The sequence below is a fragment of the Crocodylus porosus genome, unplaced genomic scaffold, assembly GCF_001723895.1.
Source record: "Crocodylus porosus isolate Cpor-Errol unplaced genomic scaffold, CroPor_comp1, whole genome shotgun sequence".
Taxonomy (NCBI): domain Eukaryota; kingdom Metazoa; phylum Chordata; order Crocodylia; family Crocodylidae; genus Crocodylus; species Crocodylus porosus.
In genome coordinates, this window is record NW_017728931.1 from 84506159 (window position 1) to 84521065 (window position 14907).

The following is a 14907-nucleotide window of genomic DNA, read 5'->3' on the forward strand; positions in this document are numbered from 1 at the left end:
AGTGAATATACCAAATTTAATGAGTATTAAGTATATTTTACATAATGGCATATATGACTTTTTAGATTCAAAATGCTCCAGTGCAGACCAAACTTCAAAAAGCATAACATGGAATTTGCCAAGCTTGCAATATACTACCTGTCCACACTCAAATGTTTGGCACAACTATTGCCAACACTGTCATAAATGCATTTGCTCTGGATATGGCTCTTCACAGTCTTCTCTCACTGAGTCACTCACTGTGTACTGCTGCAGTTCTAGTGTATAGATAAAATTAGGGTGTCAGAGCTTCCTTGTTGCAAGTAGCCTTTCTACCCTTCTTCCTGTTACCCCTCGATCCAAACTCTACTGTATGTATACTTGATCATTGTTTTAAAGGTTTTTGAAATTTTATTCATAACTTATTTTTAAAAGAGAAAATGAGCTCTTTAAAGAAACTTGAGCATAACATGAAGCCTGTCAATGACCCTTAATGAAACAAAAACTCAATTCAGTATTTGAAAAAACAAATTTCATGCACTGAGAAATGCCTAACTGATACCATTCATGTTCCTTTGAAGGTTAATGGCACAGCTATAACTATAGACTGCTACTCCTACAAGATCCCTCTGAGATCTGTGCTGGGAAATGTGGGATGGCTACCTAGCATGCATCAGCATTAAACTGAATGAATGCTTCATCTGCAAGCTGCAGTGACGCATATCCAACGCACTATACGTTATACAGATGTGATGCACCATTAAAAGTTATGATTCAATCAAACCATCGTAAGTTCCAATTGTACAAAAATGTCATGATTAGATAAGCCTTCTTTGTAACAGTGCACCAGTAAAGAAATTTTGGCTGATACTGATGGCCGATTATTAACCAGCCATATCAGCCAATACTGATCTGATTGCTGGTATGCGGCCTGGCAGCCTGGAGAGCAGCATCCAGCAAGCAAGTCTGTGGGGGTGGGGAAGAGGAATGGGGGATGGAAGAGGCATGGGGATGCAGATCGAGCACCTCCCCTCCTCCCCCACAGTGAGGGAGGAAGTGAGGCTAGGGCTGTCCAGCCAGCATGGAGCAGGACGCAGGATAGGGCTTGTCTGGGAGGGGGGCAGGGGGAGAGGGGTAGGGCAGCTCCTGCTACTGCGTGCACCCCTGGGGAAGGCATGTGGGGCCATGTGCCCCCTAGATTTGCACTTAAGGTGAGGGTGGGCTGCACCAGACTCTTCCCGGTGTGGGGCTGAGCCAGGCCTATGCTCAGAGTGGGCAGAGGCGGGGGGGACAGCAGCAGCTCTGGGAAAAGGGCTACAGGGTGAGCTACAGCCACCCCACAATTCATAGCCATCCCTTTTCCCTCAAAATAGTCATCTCTTCCCTTGAAATTATAGATTTGAAGGGATCCACCACAGTAACAATACCATCAAAGCACAAATACCCTGCATTGGCTCTGGAGCCTTTTACTTTTACCACTTTCTTAATAGGTATAAGCTATATCAAAGGTAAGCTATAAAGGAATGCGATACCTGAAAACATGCCCAGAAGCCTCATCCTAGCAGGGGATCTGTAGAGCAAAATATGGGAATCTGTACAGTAGCCTAATAGCTTCAGCCTTTCTTAATTTATAAGATTTTTTTTTTAAAACACTGTGTGTGGAAGGACTAAAGGGGTCCCTCTACCACCCTATACATGCTCTAGCCTCTAACCTATCCACTGGATCATGCAAGGACTTTCAACCTTGAGTAGTCCTCTTGCAAAATCAAAGGACAGCAGGAGAGAAGCAAAAAAAGAAAGAGATGGCTGTGGTGGCATCTAAACCACTTTCCTACAGGCAGGGAAAGGTCCTTGAGTTTGCATCATGGTAAGAATGATGCAAACACATAGTGTCATAACATATCTGAGTAATACAATGAAAGGTATCTATTCTTTTCTATGTAAAATGCACTAGAGCATAGAGAAGTTTTGCTTGAAAATATAAATACTGAATCATAACTTTTCTTTTTTTTTTAAGAAGAGCAATCAAGATTTTTAAAGTGTTAAAAAATATATATTTTCAGGGAATGCTGGAGAAAGGCACATGTGCTACGATATATAGAAAGCCTCAAAGTAATGTGGAACAGCACATTTCTTGCGTTGAAAAGAAGCCTAACCTACCACACTTCTTTTTTTTTTTTCTCCAAGGTTTAATGTGGATGAATAAAATAAGGATCATGCAAGGCATTAGTACCAGATATCCTTGCACAGAGATCACTGCAACTACAATCACAACTGTTGTCCTGCAGCATCAGGACCAACATAAGATACTTTTAGTCATTGCACAGGCACATATTTTAGATCAGTAAATATTATGTCTCCACTATGATTCAGAATTATTTAGAACATGAAATACTGATTTGAGAGAGAGACAGAGAAGGAGAAAGCGAGACAGAGAAGATTAGGTTAACAGATGAAAGTATATAAATTGAAGATAAATTATGCTCTTACTTTTATTGGAAAGAGCTGCAGTTGTGCTGTTCAGTACAGTCAGAGCATAATGAGGTGGCAAGGAGCCTTTGCAAATGGCAGTGATAAAGGCATCTCTTGAAGTTACAAGACCCAGTTTTCCACAAAGTGCAGCCATGGTCAGTTCTGCTTTTAAAATATTTTCTGTGGCAGCTTCATCCGTGCTGAAAGAGTATAGAACATTTAGCAGGGATTAGTCATCAAAAGATGATACAGAAGCTAAGTAGAAGTTAGATAAAGTCAGTAAGAATTCAGAGACAAAATTAACACTGAAAACATTAAAGATCAAATGTACCCAATTAATAAAACATTTCTGAATTCTAATTCGCACTATATAACACTGCAGTTCTGAAGGATTTAGCATAAGGAATAAAGAGTAGATGCATCAACTTCTGCTGTCAGAAAAATATTTCTAAAACAATAATTAAAGGAACAAGTGTGAACTTTCTGAAAGAAAAAGGTTGGGTAAAATCATAGCTTTTAGTAACGGCACCAAGAAACATTTACCATGTCTTCCTCAACAGCTCTTAACAGGAAGCTTAAAGTAAAGGATTTTCTAGAGCTTAGAGATGCTGGAAAATTATTTACTCCATTAATTACATCAACCAAGACTTTTGCCCTTCAAGAAGAATCATTTCATTGCACTAAAAAATTCCAATGGCTAGTGTAAAGAGAGATTAAAAAAACTAAATATATAATTTTGAAAAAGTAATGGTTATAAAATAAGTACTTTTGCCTCCAGCTAGTACTAGAACACTAGTACTAATACTCCAATTCTGAAGTGCCACAAGATCCTTTTAACGATGCCACAGAGTGTTATGCAATATTAGCACTGTTAGGTGTGTGAACACTTGCACAGGATTCACCAGATAACTCCAGAGATGCTAAATAGGAATCCAGTGTCAAGAACATTCTGACCTGCTGTGATCTTTCCAAGTTCTCTGCAACAGAAAAATTGCTCTATTATTTTTCTGTAGTCAAGAACAAGTGAAAGCGAAGGGCTGGCATTTTTCAACAGATGCCTTGAGTCTAAAAAGGCTGTGGGGACTACCATACTAGATGCTGTGTTAGATTTTTGGTGACCACCAGGCAGATTATTCTTAACTCAAACACTTCTTCACAATCCCTTCCTAATCCTTGTGAAGAGTTTCATCCCACACAGCAGCCAACTTGACATGCTGCAAAAAAATCTGTTCTGGATAGAATTGGTAATATAAGCTATGGAGAATAAGGAAAAATTAAGAGAATAAATACCTGGCATCAAGAAGCAGCGACAGTGCAGCTAGAAGGCCACACCAACATGCATTCACCATTTCTTCCCAGACAGCTCTGCTAACTTAAAAGAAAAATATTTTATAGTAGTGATAGATATGGAACATTCTTTAATGACTACTAGAACAAACAGAAAAATGGTGACTGCTGGATATTTTCTTCTTTGCTTTTATATTGTCCTAAACAAATATTCAGTCATATTTGCTAATGTGAAAACACCACCCCAGCAAATCACAAAAAAAATATGGAAAATGCCAATAAAGGCCTTTTTATTTCACATACTTTAATGCACTCCAAGTCATATCCAGTCAAAAAAAACCAAAACGAAACACTTGCACTTTCAAAATAAGACCACTATAGCACACACATACACACGTCTTGCATCAACCTATATTCAAAACACACAGTGTAAACACAAGACTACAACTTCACCTGTACAAGTATTTATTCACGAGAAAAGTGCATGTAGTAGAGATATGGGTAAAAAGATATACCTGCTAAAGAGAGGAAAAACCCGCCTCACCTATTGACCTGGTACACAAAGATTCCATATTGTTCTTCCTCCAAATCCTCTTCCCCCAACACAGATCTTTCAGCTTTCCCTTATTCCTAGAGACTCTTTAGTAAACTCATGAACTCTGCAACCCCAATATTTCTACTGGCCAGGTTGTGCTCTTGGCCTTCCACAGTCTCCATGATAAGTAAGGTTAAGGACTTGAGGGCCATGTCCAGGTGATCACAGCTGTGCAGTATGAGGGACTGCAAACATCTGTACATACCGTACATTCAGATGTTCTCTATGCTGCAAGGGAGTGCTGCCCCTGCATGTGCTGCTCCGCTTTTTTCGCCTGCGGGTTTTTTGACCCCGGATATCCAGGGGTCATAAAACCCATGGGGAAAAAAAGAAGTGGAGTAGCACATACACAGGCAGCACACGCTGCTCAAAAGTGGAGCTGGGCTGCCCAGAACTGCGCTGCGGCTGCTGGCCAGGCTCCACACGACAGAACAGCCATTGCTGCAGCCCCAGAAGGTCCACAGGTGCGACTGCCGGGGCCAAAAGTACTGGACCCAGCTTCTCCTACCCCACCCAGAGTAAACTGCTGCACACCAAAGTGTGCATGGCATGGGCATTCCCTGGGGACAAGTAGTAGCAGTGCAAGGTGCACTGCTGCAGCTCGTCTCTGGGAAGCCAAATGCCCATGTTTATGTGGCCGTGGCTAAGACAAGACAAGACAACACTACTAGACAACTCAGATAGTCAACAGAAATCCTGTTGCCCTCTTTCTGTGCGCACACGTACGCACGCATACATGTTAGAAACAAAGGGTATTAAACTTTCAAAGGAACCTATATTTGAGCTGTTATGGAAAAGAGAATGTATGAAGTCAAAACATTTTGGTGGTTCAACAACAATTAAAACGAATTCTGAGAGAATTTTGAATAACTGCTGTGTTGAAGTTACTAAAAATGTTACCAACATTCTGGAAAAATGATTTGCAGCATGACAAAATGTAAACGTAAAATCCTTTACACCGTGTACCCCTAGTGCACAACATTTAGTGGTACATAACTCCAACACTCCACCCCTAGGGGTACATAACAAAGTGGTACATAACATTCAGAAACTATAAATTAAAATACTGAAATGAAAAGCTGGATAAAACTAAAAGCAAATATTAACTATGGAGATACTAGGGTGCATTGGGTAAAGCTCCATAAAGGCTCTTAAAGTAAGATTTAGTACTTAAAATTCAGACTTTTACTCCTAAGATTTTATGTCCTTGAACTGTAGTTCATATAGTATCATTATTTTTGTATACCTAGCTCCTTGTCAGTTTGGCCAGATACCGACTGCTGGTCTGAAGACTGTGCTGGTGATAAAGTTGTTTCAGTCATAGTCTGACCATCTGTTTCAGCCTGTCCCAACTCCCCTTCAATCATGGTAGTGATACCTCGAACAAGATCCAGCAAACAGTGGAATGCCACAGACATGGCATAACCTTCAGGAATAGTAGGTGGCTCGACCTTGTCCAGCATTTCTAAGCTAAAAGGATGAAGATATTGACAAGGATTGAGAGAGCAACACAGAAAACTTGATGAAGTAAAATAACACTCCAATCACCCATTATTACAATACCAAGTTGTTACAAAATAACCTTTCAACTTTACAGTAAAAAGCCACAAGAAAATGTTAATATACAAATATATCAAGAACAAAACATTACTAAATACAGTAATAGCAAGATCTGTATTTATTGACAGTTACATAATACCTAAATATTATTAGAAATGATATACTTGAGAGAGCAACACAGAAAACTTGATGAAGTAAAATAACACTCCAATCACCCATTATTACAATACCAAGTTGTTACAAAATAACCTTTCAACTTTACAGTAAAAAGCCACAAGAAAATGTTAATATACAAATATATCAAGAACAAAACATTACTAAATACAATAATAGCAAGATCTGTATTTATTGACAGTTACATAATACCTAAATATTATTAGAAATGATATACTTAAGCATATTTCACTGAAAAACTACTTCATTTTCATTCTTATTGTATTAACTCAAATACTGCATTATGGAAGTGTCACAGACATGAGGAATTCAAATAAAGGAAAATAATGATTAAGATAATCACCATAAACTAAATGCCAAGTTATAAAATGGTCTTTAGAGAGTTATCACGGTGGACCACAAGAACTGAGAGAGATGCAAGAATATGACCAAATATCTATCACTGCCATATCTGATTCTGACAACTTGGGGGGCAAGGGGTTGGGTTGGAGGGGAGGGGGGTTGGGAGAGGAACAGAGAGGCTAGGGACTAAAGTTGGATATAAACTGGTTTAAGTCATCAGAAACTGGTTTAAGCCTGCAACAGAACAGAAGTTCAGTGCACATAAACCAGTTTCAAAGTGACTGAAGCTGGCATAAGATAAATTTGGTTTAAGATAAACCTGGTTGAATGTAGTATCAGACTTAACTGATTTGGGTCAAACTGGTTTATGAAACTTCTGTCCCAGACCCCTTCCTGGTTCTAGTTAATTCACAATCCCTCAGCACGCTTTCCAGCCCTGGGCTGTGATGTGCTGCCTGCTCCAACAGAGAAGGGTTGGGGGAGGGGGAAGAGAGGTAGAAACTGCCCTGGCTGGGTTCTGGGGCCAGGGAGTGGGGTTAAAACCCCCCTTCTTCTGGTTAAACCCCCCCTTCCCATAAGCACACAGCTGTCTTGCCTTGCCCTACTAAACTTACTGATAGTTGCTGCTGGATGTGACTGTGGACTAGAAATCCCAGAGACACCTGGAGGCAGGAAGAAGTAGTGATGTGCAACCTTGTAGAGTCCTGCTGCTATGATACTGGACCACAAAACCAGAGACCTCAAGGGCAGCAGGAAGAGGAAGTGCCAGAGAACTGTGCTCTAGCACCACCCCCCATCTTCTGGCCTACACCACTGCAGACATGTGGATGCATTTCCTGAATCAAAGGTAAAAGTGTGTCCAGTTGTTTCTCAGTTTAATCTCTGCAGCTTAGACTAATCTGCAAAGACTGACTTGATTCAACCTTGGGCTTCTGACCATCTGTATTTAACTATAGAGCCAACGTGTGCTCTCCTGTATACCCAGCCTCTAGTCTCCTAGCCTCAAAAGCCACATAAGGAAGCATTCTTTGCATGTGCACACACAACTGGAAAAGCTCCAAAATGAAGCCCATTAGAGAAGTTGCTATTATACTCACAATAATTTTTGCAGCATTTTGGCCAGTTTTAGAGCACTTCATAGGGTATGTATGCCTGCCTGCTCACCATCTGAAGCATCTTAGATGTTACACCTGTCTAGGGCCTGAACGTCTCACCCTCAATTTATGAGAAGGGAACTTAGGAACAAGGAAAACTGAGTGACTTCCTCAAGCTTACAAAGATACTCCATGGGCTATGCCAAGTCTTGAACTCAAGCATCCTCTTATTTCCAGCCTGTTACTTAACATACTTCCAGTCTCATGACTGTAAATAATACCTTGACAATACAAAGCAAATATAACCAATTCCTCCCTGAACCAAAAATATCATGAATTCACATTAATGAGGTCTTAACTTAAACCCACTGCTCTAGAGAGTTCTTCCCCAACTCAGCAAAGGACTCTGCTCAGAGTGGTGTCTCTATCCCTCCTGGTTTCAGAGTTGATAAGGTTGGAAGGGACCTGAGTAGATCAAGTGTGCGACCCCCTGCCATGGGCAGGAAAGAATGCTCGGGTCAAACAACCCCGGCAAGGTGTCATTCTAGCCTCCTTTAAAAGACCCCCAGGGTAGGAGTGAGCACCACTTCCCTTGGAAGTTGGTTTCAGATCCTAGCCACCCTGACTGTGATGTAGTGCCTCTTGATATCTAGCCTGAATCTACTCCATCAACTTACGGCCGTTATTCCTTGTTACTCCCAATAGTGCTCAGGAGAACAGGAACTCTCCCACTGCCTGCTGGTCTCCCTTGGCCAGTTTATATACAGCCATCAAATCCCCTCTCAGCCTTCTCTTGTGGAGGCTGAACAGGTTCAGGTCCCGTAGCCTCTCCTCACAGCATCTGCCCTGCTGCCCCCTGATCCATGCTGTCCACTTCCCTCCAACTGAGGCATGACCAATGTTATATAGAGGGGGAGGATCACCTCCTTGCACCTGCTCATGAAGCATCTGTTGATGCATGGCAAGGTGTGGTTAGCCTCCCTGACTGCATCCTCATATTGGCGGCGCATGTTCATCTTGAAGTCTATAATGACTCCAAGATCCTTTTCTGCCTCTGTGCAACCCATCTGACTGTGAAGGCATCGACACCTCAATCTCCTAATTTTTTAAACAAGAATGGGGTGAGAGACAGTGTTGAAGGCCTTCCTAAAGTCCAGAAAGACTAAGTCTACCGTGACACCCGTGTCCAAGGATTTTGTGACCTGGTCATAGAAGGACACCAGGTTAGTCTGAAAGGACCTGCCTCAATGAAGCCATGTTGGTTGCCCCTAAGCATACACTTCCCTGCTTGCCCCTCGCAGATGGGCACCTGGATAATTTTCTCAAAGAGCTTCCCTAGGACCGAGGTAAGACTAACGGGCCTATAGTTTCCTGGGTCCTCCTTCCTCCCCTTTTTGAAAATGGGGACCATATTGGCCCTTTTCCAGTCCTCTGGCACCTCGCCAGAGCACCATGAGTGCTCATAAAGCTGTTAATTCCCTCAGCACTCTGGGCTGGAGATCGTCAGGACCTGCTGAACACATCCAGTCCCACCAGAAGTTCCCCAACTAGGTCCTCTCTGACCCTGGGCCTGGCTGTGCCTCCCCTGGGACCATCAGGGATTCCAGTGTGGGGGGGTGACCTAGTCCCCGCTCAGAAAAATGGAGGCAAAGAAATTGTTAAATAGGTTAGCTTTGTCGGCTGTTGAGATGACCAAATTTCCTAGCGTGTCCTGCAGAGGCCCCATGTTACCTTCTTTTTACTCCCCATGCAGAGGCAGTCCCAGGAAAAAAAACCCATAAAAAACTCCCATACTCTGCTGAACACATGTGCTTGAACCCACACACACAGGTGAATGGTGTGTCAGCTTGAGCTACACATTCAGATTGTGGGCTGTCACAAATCCACTTGCCCTTAAAGGCAAGGTACAGTAATCTGGGAAGAGGAAATCCCAGTAGGTCAAGAGAGATCCACCATTCCAGCCCATGATTCATATGCCTGGCTTTTACCACAATACAAAAGGGACTTCACTAGGTTATGTATATAGTCATAATACAGGAGACCCCTAGAATCCTGCATCTCTGGTTCTAATAAAAAATCTACAGCAGTAGGAGGGGATGGGATGAGACAGAAGAAGACTATAGACAGGGGACAACTTAAGAGTCTCTTCCGGTAAAAGAAATTAAAATGATTTAGGAAAAAAAGAGTCATTTAAGGAACAAAGCTGGAAAGTGCTTGGGGAAGCACGATGATTTTAGCTAAAAAATCAGAGGGAGAGGAAAAAATAAGAAGAGGGAGAAAAAGGCTCAAGTAGTTTTCAGAAAGGATCCACTTATAGTTGAAACAAGTAGTCCCCAAGAACAGTGCAAATAAGAGAGAACTTTGCATTCCTTTTTGGTTTCCTTGTTTCAGTAAACATTAGTTTTGAAGGTTTAGCAATAGTGTACACATGTACGTAAAAGAAATAAAGTTTAGAATTTATTTTTCTAAAAGACTAAGTCTACAATTGCAGTTAGGAAGCAGCCTCTTTACATTCATGTATGAATCTTCAGATTATTGACTTGAGGTGCCTGACATCTTTTAAGCAGTGTAGTAACACTTCGTAGGTTCTGAAAATAAACCACATTTTAAAGAGATGACACTGTTGAAGCATTATTGACATGAATGACTGACATCATAACATCCTGAAACTGACTATAAGCCTTGGCTCAGGTTCTGAGTACATGAACTTCTGATTTATAATCTTTAGAAAGACTGAGATGCCAACCATGTGAAGGACTGCTTATAATTCATTCTCAGCATAGGGACTCACAATACACTTAGAGTAGCAAAAGGACAAGTATTTCACTAATACTGTCAGTATTTTAACTTAAAAAAAACTGCCAGTAAAGTTGGAAAAGTGTTTTCTACTCCCATGAGTGCTTCTTACTACACAGATGTAGTATGCACAGAATTAACACAGAAAGGGTATGGTAAAGAACACGGCTGACTGTTGATAAAGTAATGAGTAATATTCAAATGGGAATCTCAAATATAGAAAGAATAAAGAAGAATATCAGTCTGAAGAGAATCTACATTGTTTGACATTAAAGAAGAATATCAGTCTGAAGAGAATCTACATTGTTTGACATTAGCAATGCAATGCATGGCTTGCCATACAACAGAAATACTGTATAATCACCAAGAAATAAATAAATAAATAAATACTTTTTTTTTTTTTTTTAACTAAAACATTTTAAAATAGGCATTATTACTTACTAGGTAGCTTTAGCACTGCCCTGGACTGTTACATTAAGAATTGGTATCCAGGTACCTCTATATTCAAATGCAGGTAATACAGTTGCACCTCCACCCATTCCCAGTATTCCTGGGTTGGTCTGGGCTGAGGCAGTCCCACCAGGTGTATTGCCTCCTGTACAATATATAAAAAACAAACACACAAAGATTAACCATAATATTTATTTTTATTTTAATTAACAGAGAGTGTCCTCTTTTATATTCTTTTATGTGCAGAGACATAAATGTATTAAACCAGATGCTTGGTAAAAGTTTTTTTAAATCTATTTTTGAGTGCCCTCTGCTGGCTAAAACAAGACTCTGACAGAATTACATCAATTATAGTTATAATAGTAAAATAAATACATTCTCTTTTACAACTTAAAATATTTTGTACTTCCTAGTAACTTCAAACAGACGCATTCAAAACATTTTATAGCCATTAAATCTAAATAGCACCATGATATATACTGGACCAAAAGAAAGAAAAAGAAAACACAAACAGAGATCACCATGTACCACTACATTAGACAAATACTGTAAACAAAAAGTTAAAATAGTTGCTTCATTATCAGTTCACAGAAATATCAAATACAACTCTTCAGTAAGATACAAATAAGACTTGGAGAAATAACAGCAAACTAGACAATTTAGCACTAAGACATTCTAGAGCAGGGGTTGGCAACCCCTGGCATCCGTGCCACAGCATGGCACATGAAGACATTTTGCTCAGCATGCCACAGGTGGCTCAAATTCTGGGTAGCTGCTGCTGGTCACAGAGCCTAGGCTGCTCACAGCAGGTGGCAAGGAAGCTGCAAGCCCTGCTGTGGGCAACCCGGGCTCTGTGACAGGCAACAGAAACCTGCCCAGCGAGCCCAGGCTGGCTATGCCGGGCAGCCGCAACTAGTGCACCAGGGTCTGGAGTCCCAGCCCTTTTCCCACCATGCTCCCCAAGGTGCATGTGCAACCACTGCTGGAAACAAGCCGGGTTGGGGCTCTGGACCCTGGTACAAGTGGCTTGCAGGGTCGCAGCTGCCTGCTGTGAGCAGCTCAGGTTCTGGGCAGGCTCCTGCCGCTCACCACAGAGCCGGGGGTGCACTGAAGTCCAAAGCCTTGGCCCAGCTCATTGCTGGCAGCAGATACACACGTACCTTGGGGATCACAGGGAGAAAGGGGCCGGGGCTGTGCTACCACAACAAGGATTGGCACCCTTGTAGCCCACCTGACATCTACCCCTGGCATGCCAGTATCTTCCAAACAGAGGTTGCGAGGTTTTTTGGGACTTGGCCAAAGCTCCAACACTCCACCCCCAGTGCCAAAAATGCTGATGGGAACCTACCACAAGGACAGGTTAACACAGCCCATCTGAATAAGATATGGTCCACATGGCAGTCAGTCCCCCTCAGCACTAACTTTTTCAAGTCATGATGAACCATTACATCAAACACATTTAAACGTCCTCTTCACTCCCACCACTAAGCAGTGCCTTTCTTTCTCTTATTTCCATTTCTTCACAAGCCTTAAATGCCTGGCAAACATCACCAAAGTTCCATGGAGCCAAAAGGTTCTGTCACCCCCCCGGCTCGGCTTGGCAAATGAAATTAGCATGGCCCCACTCTCTATGAGGTGGACAGGGACCAGGCTGCCCTGTGCCTCATCTGCATATAAATTTTGGGAGGGTCCCAGGACTTGCATCAAGAACACACAGTTTCAGTTACAAGTGTGGGGCCAGTTAAGCACGTGGATCTTTTGTGGGGATAACTGGAAAATGCACACATACTGAGCAGTGCTGGACTGTGAGGTCACCATGGCTTGAAACACTGTAGACTCTGCTGGGGCCAGTCCAATGAACCAAGTGATAAGTCATGAGGCTTTTGGCTATGGACTAACATCACGCACAGCTTACATTATGTATAAGTAGGCACAAAAGTGGTACTCCATAATGTTTATGGAATACTTGTGCAAAAATGTGAAGCAGTTTACAAAAGGTTAATGTGCATTAATTCTGGCTTAACTAAGTCAATATGTACCCATAGTAATTTGCACTATTTGAAGGAGCAGCAGGTGGTTCTGCCTCGGCCCAAGGTCCCAAGACTGAAGTCTGGGTCAGAGCCGAAGTCAGACCCACAGCAGTCTCTCCTTCCCTACGCTGTATCTTCTGCCCTCCCTCCCTTCTGCCTGGCCCCGCTCTGCAGCTTCTGATCTTGCCTCTGTCCCTCCCCCAACTTCTTATCACATGCAGCTCACTTGTGCTCAGGGACAGAACAGAGCCTGAGCAGGTCTGACAGTAAAGTGGGGCAAGAAGGCTACAAACGGAAGGGGGTGGGGAGGAAAAAGGATGGGAAGATATCAAGGAGGCTACCTCTGCCTCCCTCTTTCCCCAGCCACTATATTCCCTACTGTAGAACTGGGAAGAGGGCAAATTCAAGAGAATCCACTGCTAATTAAGATTCTATACCTGGAAAATTGTAATAAAATGTATACATTTTCCATAGTAAATCTAATTATTGGGGGATCATCTTATATTCAGGGTTGTCTTATATTCAAGTAAATACACTAATGTGCGCTCAAATGCATTCTATCGTTCTAGTTTGTTACATCAAATGAGAGTTAAGAATAAAATAATATCATATCATAAGAAGGGTCAACAGTCCAACAGTAAAATAAAACTGGATTGTTAAACATTACTGTTTATTCAAGGACCCAAATGGTTTTGAGAATAACCGTCTGCACATACACTGCAGTCACAGAATTGGTTTTGTTCTGAGATCACAGAATTCAATGCATCAAAAACGTCTATGTTGCTAAAGATTGTCATCAATATACATACAAGTTGCCTTCTGCATGGTCATCAAATATTTAAACAATAACAGATGGTGAAAATCCCCCAGACCAAGAAAAGGCTTTAAGAATAACCACCCTAAATCATTTCATGTGGGTCATGACAACAAGCAGTTTCAATTAATGCTACCTATGCTTAGCAATTTATTGTAATACATTAAAACATAATAACTGCTGTTCCATTGAAGGCCATTGGACATGGCAGAAGAGGGGGAGATACTTCCTGTAACTGGGAGGAAACATGTGTTTGTAGTTCCAGATTAGTAGGAATACAGAAATAACCACATGGGATTTGGCAATCTTTGGCCCATGGAGGGATTTTATTCAGGCCATAAAGGCCAGATAGCAGCTGCACGGGGTTTCTGCAGCAAATCTGCACTGGGGGGCTTCTGCAGTGACAGGGAGAGATTTGCATACGCAGCAGCACCGGATCAGCAGCACTGGCCCACCGCAAAGCAAGCAGCATTATATTACTCCTAAGGACTGCCAACCCCTGACCTTCGCATGGTTTTAACACAGTCTATGCATAAACTTGAGGTGGTGGGGGTTTTTTGGTTTTGTCTCCAACTACAAACAAATCATTGCAGAAACACAATCCCCAGTGTAGACTCAGGTTATACTACTTAGCTTACTTCCCTCTCCATAAAAGTATAAGGTATATGATTACCATGATTTACACAACAAAAGGGTTGTACTAGTTTAATTTTAATAATATAATAACTGGCGAGGAGGCTCTTCTCTGCCAGACTGGCTGACCTGCTCCACCGGGCTTTAAACTAAGCCTGCTGGGGAACGTGGGGACTACCGCCACTGCTGGCCCACTGAGCAACCCTTGCAAAGCCAGCAGGCCAAGGAATTTAAGGGAGCCCACCCTTGCCCCAGCCCTGGTACAATCTGTGGGCAAGGCAAGAGGCCCCAACGGGACACTTCCCTGCCTGTACACAAATGCCAGGAGCTTGGGGAATAAGCAGGAGGAGCTCGTCCTCCTGCTCAATACAAATAATTCTGATGTCATAGGGATAACGGAGACCTGGTGGGACTCCACCCATGACTGGACCTCAGGTACAGATGGCTACATCCTGTACAGGAGGGATCGTGTAGATAAAAGGGGCGGGGGTAGCTCTCTATACTAAGGAAAGCTACACGTTCCTGCAAGCTGATATTGGCGACCAGGGTGGATGACTGGAGGCCCTCTGGGTTAAAATCCGTGGGGAACACGGCACAGGGGACACAACGGTGGGAGTCTACTACAGACCTCCCACCCAAAGTCCTGAGCTTGACCAGGAGTTCCCCCAGGAACTGGCTGAG

General features: G+C 42.4%; 1 protein-coding gene across 4 annotated transcripts in view; it reads right to left on the bottom strand.

Annotated features, from left to right (window-relative positions):
* The window catches only part of MON2 (MON2 homolog, regulator of endosome-to-Golgi trafficking), a 133828-nt gene that overhangs the window by 64074 nt on the left and 54847 nt on the right, over window positions 1-14907 (bottom strand). For all 4 annotated transcript variants that reach the window (XM_019543311.1, XM_019543314.1, XM_019543312.1 and 1 more), the window contains exons 11-14: window positions 10741-10894; window positions 5580-5803; window positions 3742-3823; window positions 2470-2651 (exon numbers count right to left, since the gene is read on the bottom strand). In XM_019543311.1, coding sequence (XP_019398856.1) covers window positions 2470-2651; window positions 3742-3823; window positions 5580-5803; window positions 10741-10894 — 642 coding nt within the window. The remainder of the gene's footprint in view (window positions 1-2469; window positions 2652-3741; window positions 3824-5579; window positions 5804-10740; window positions 10895-14907) is intronic.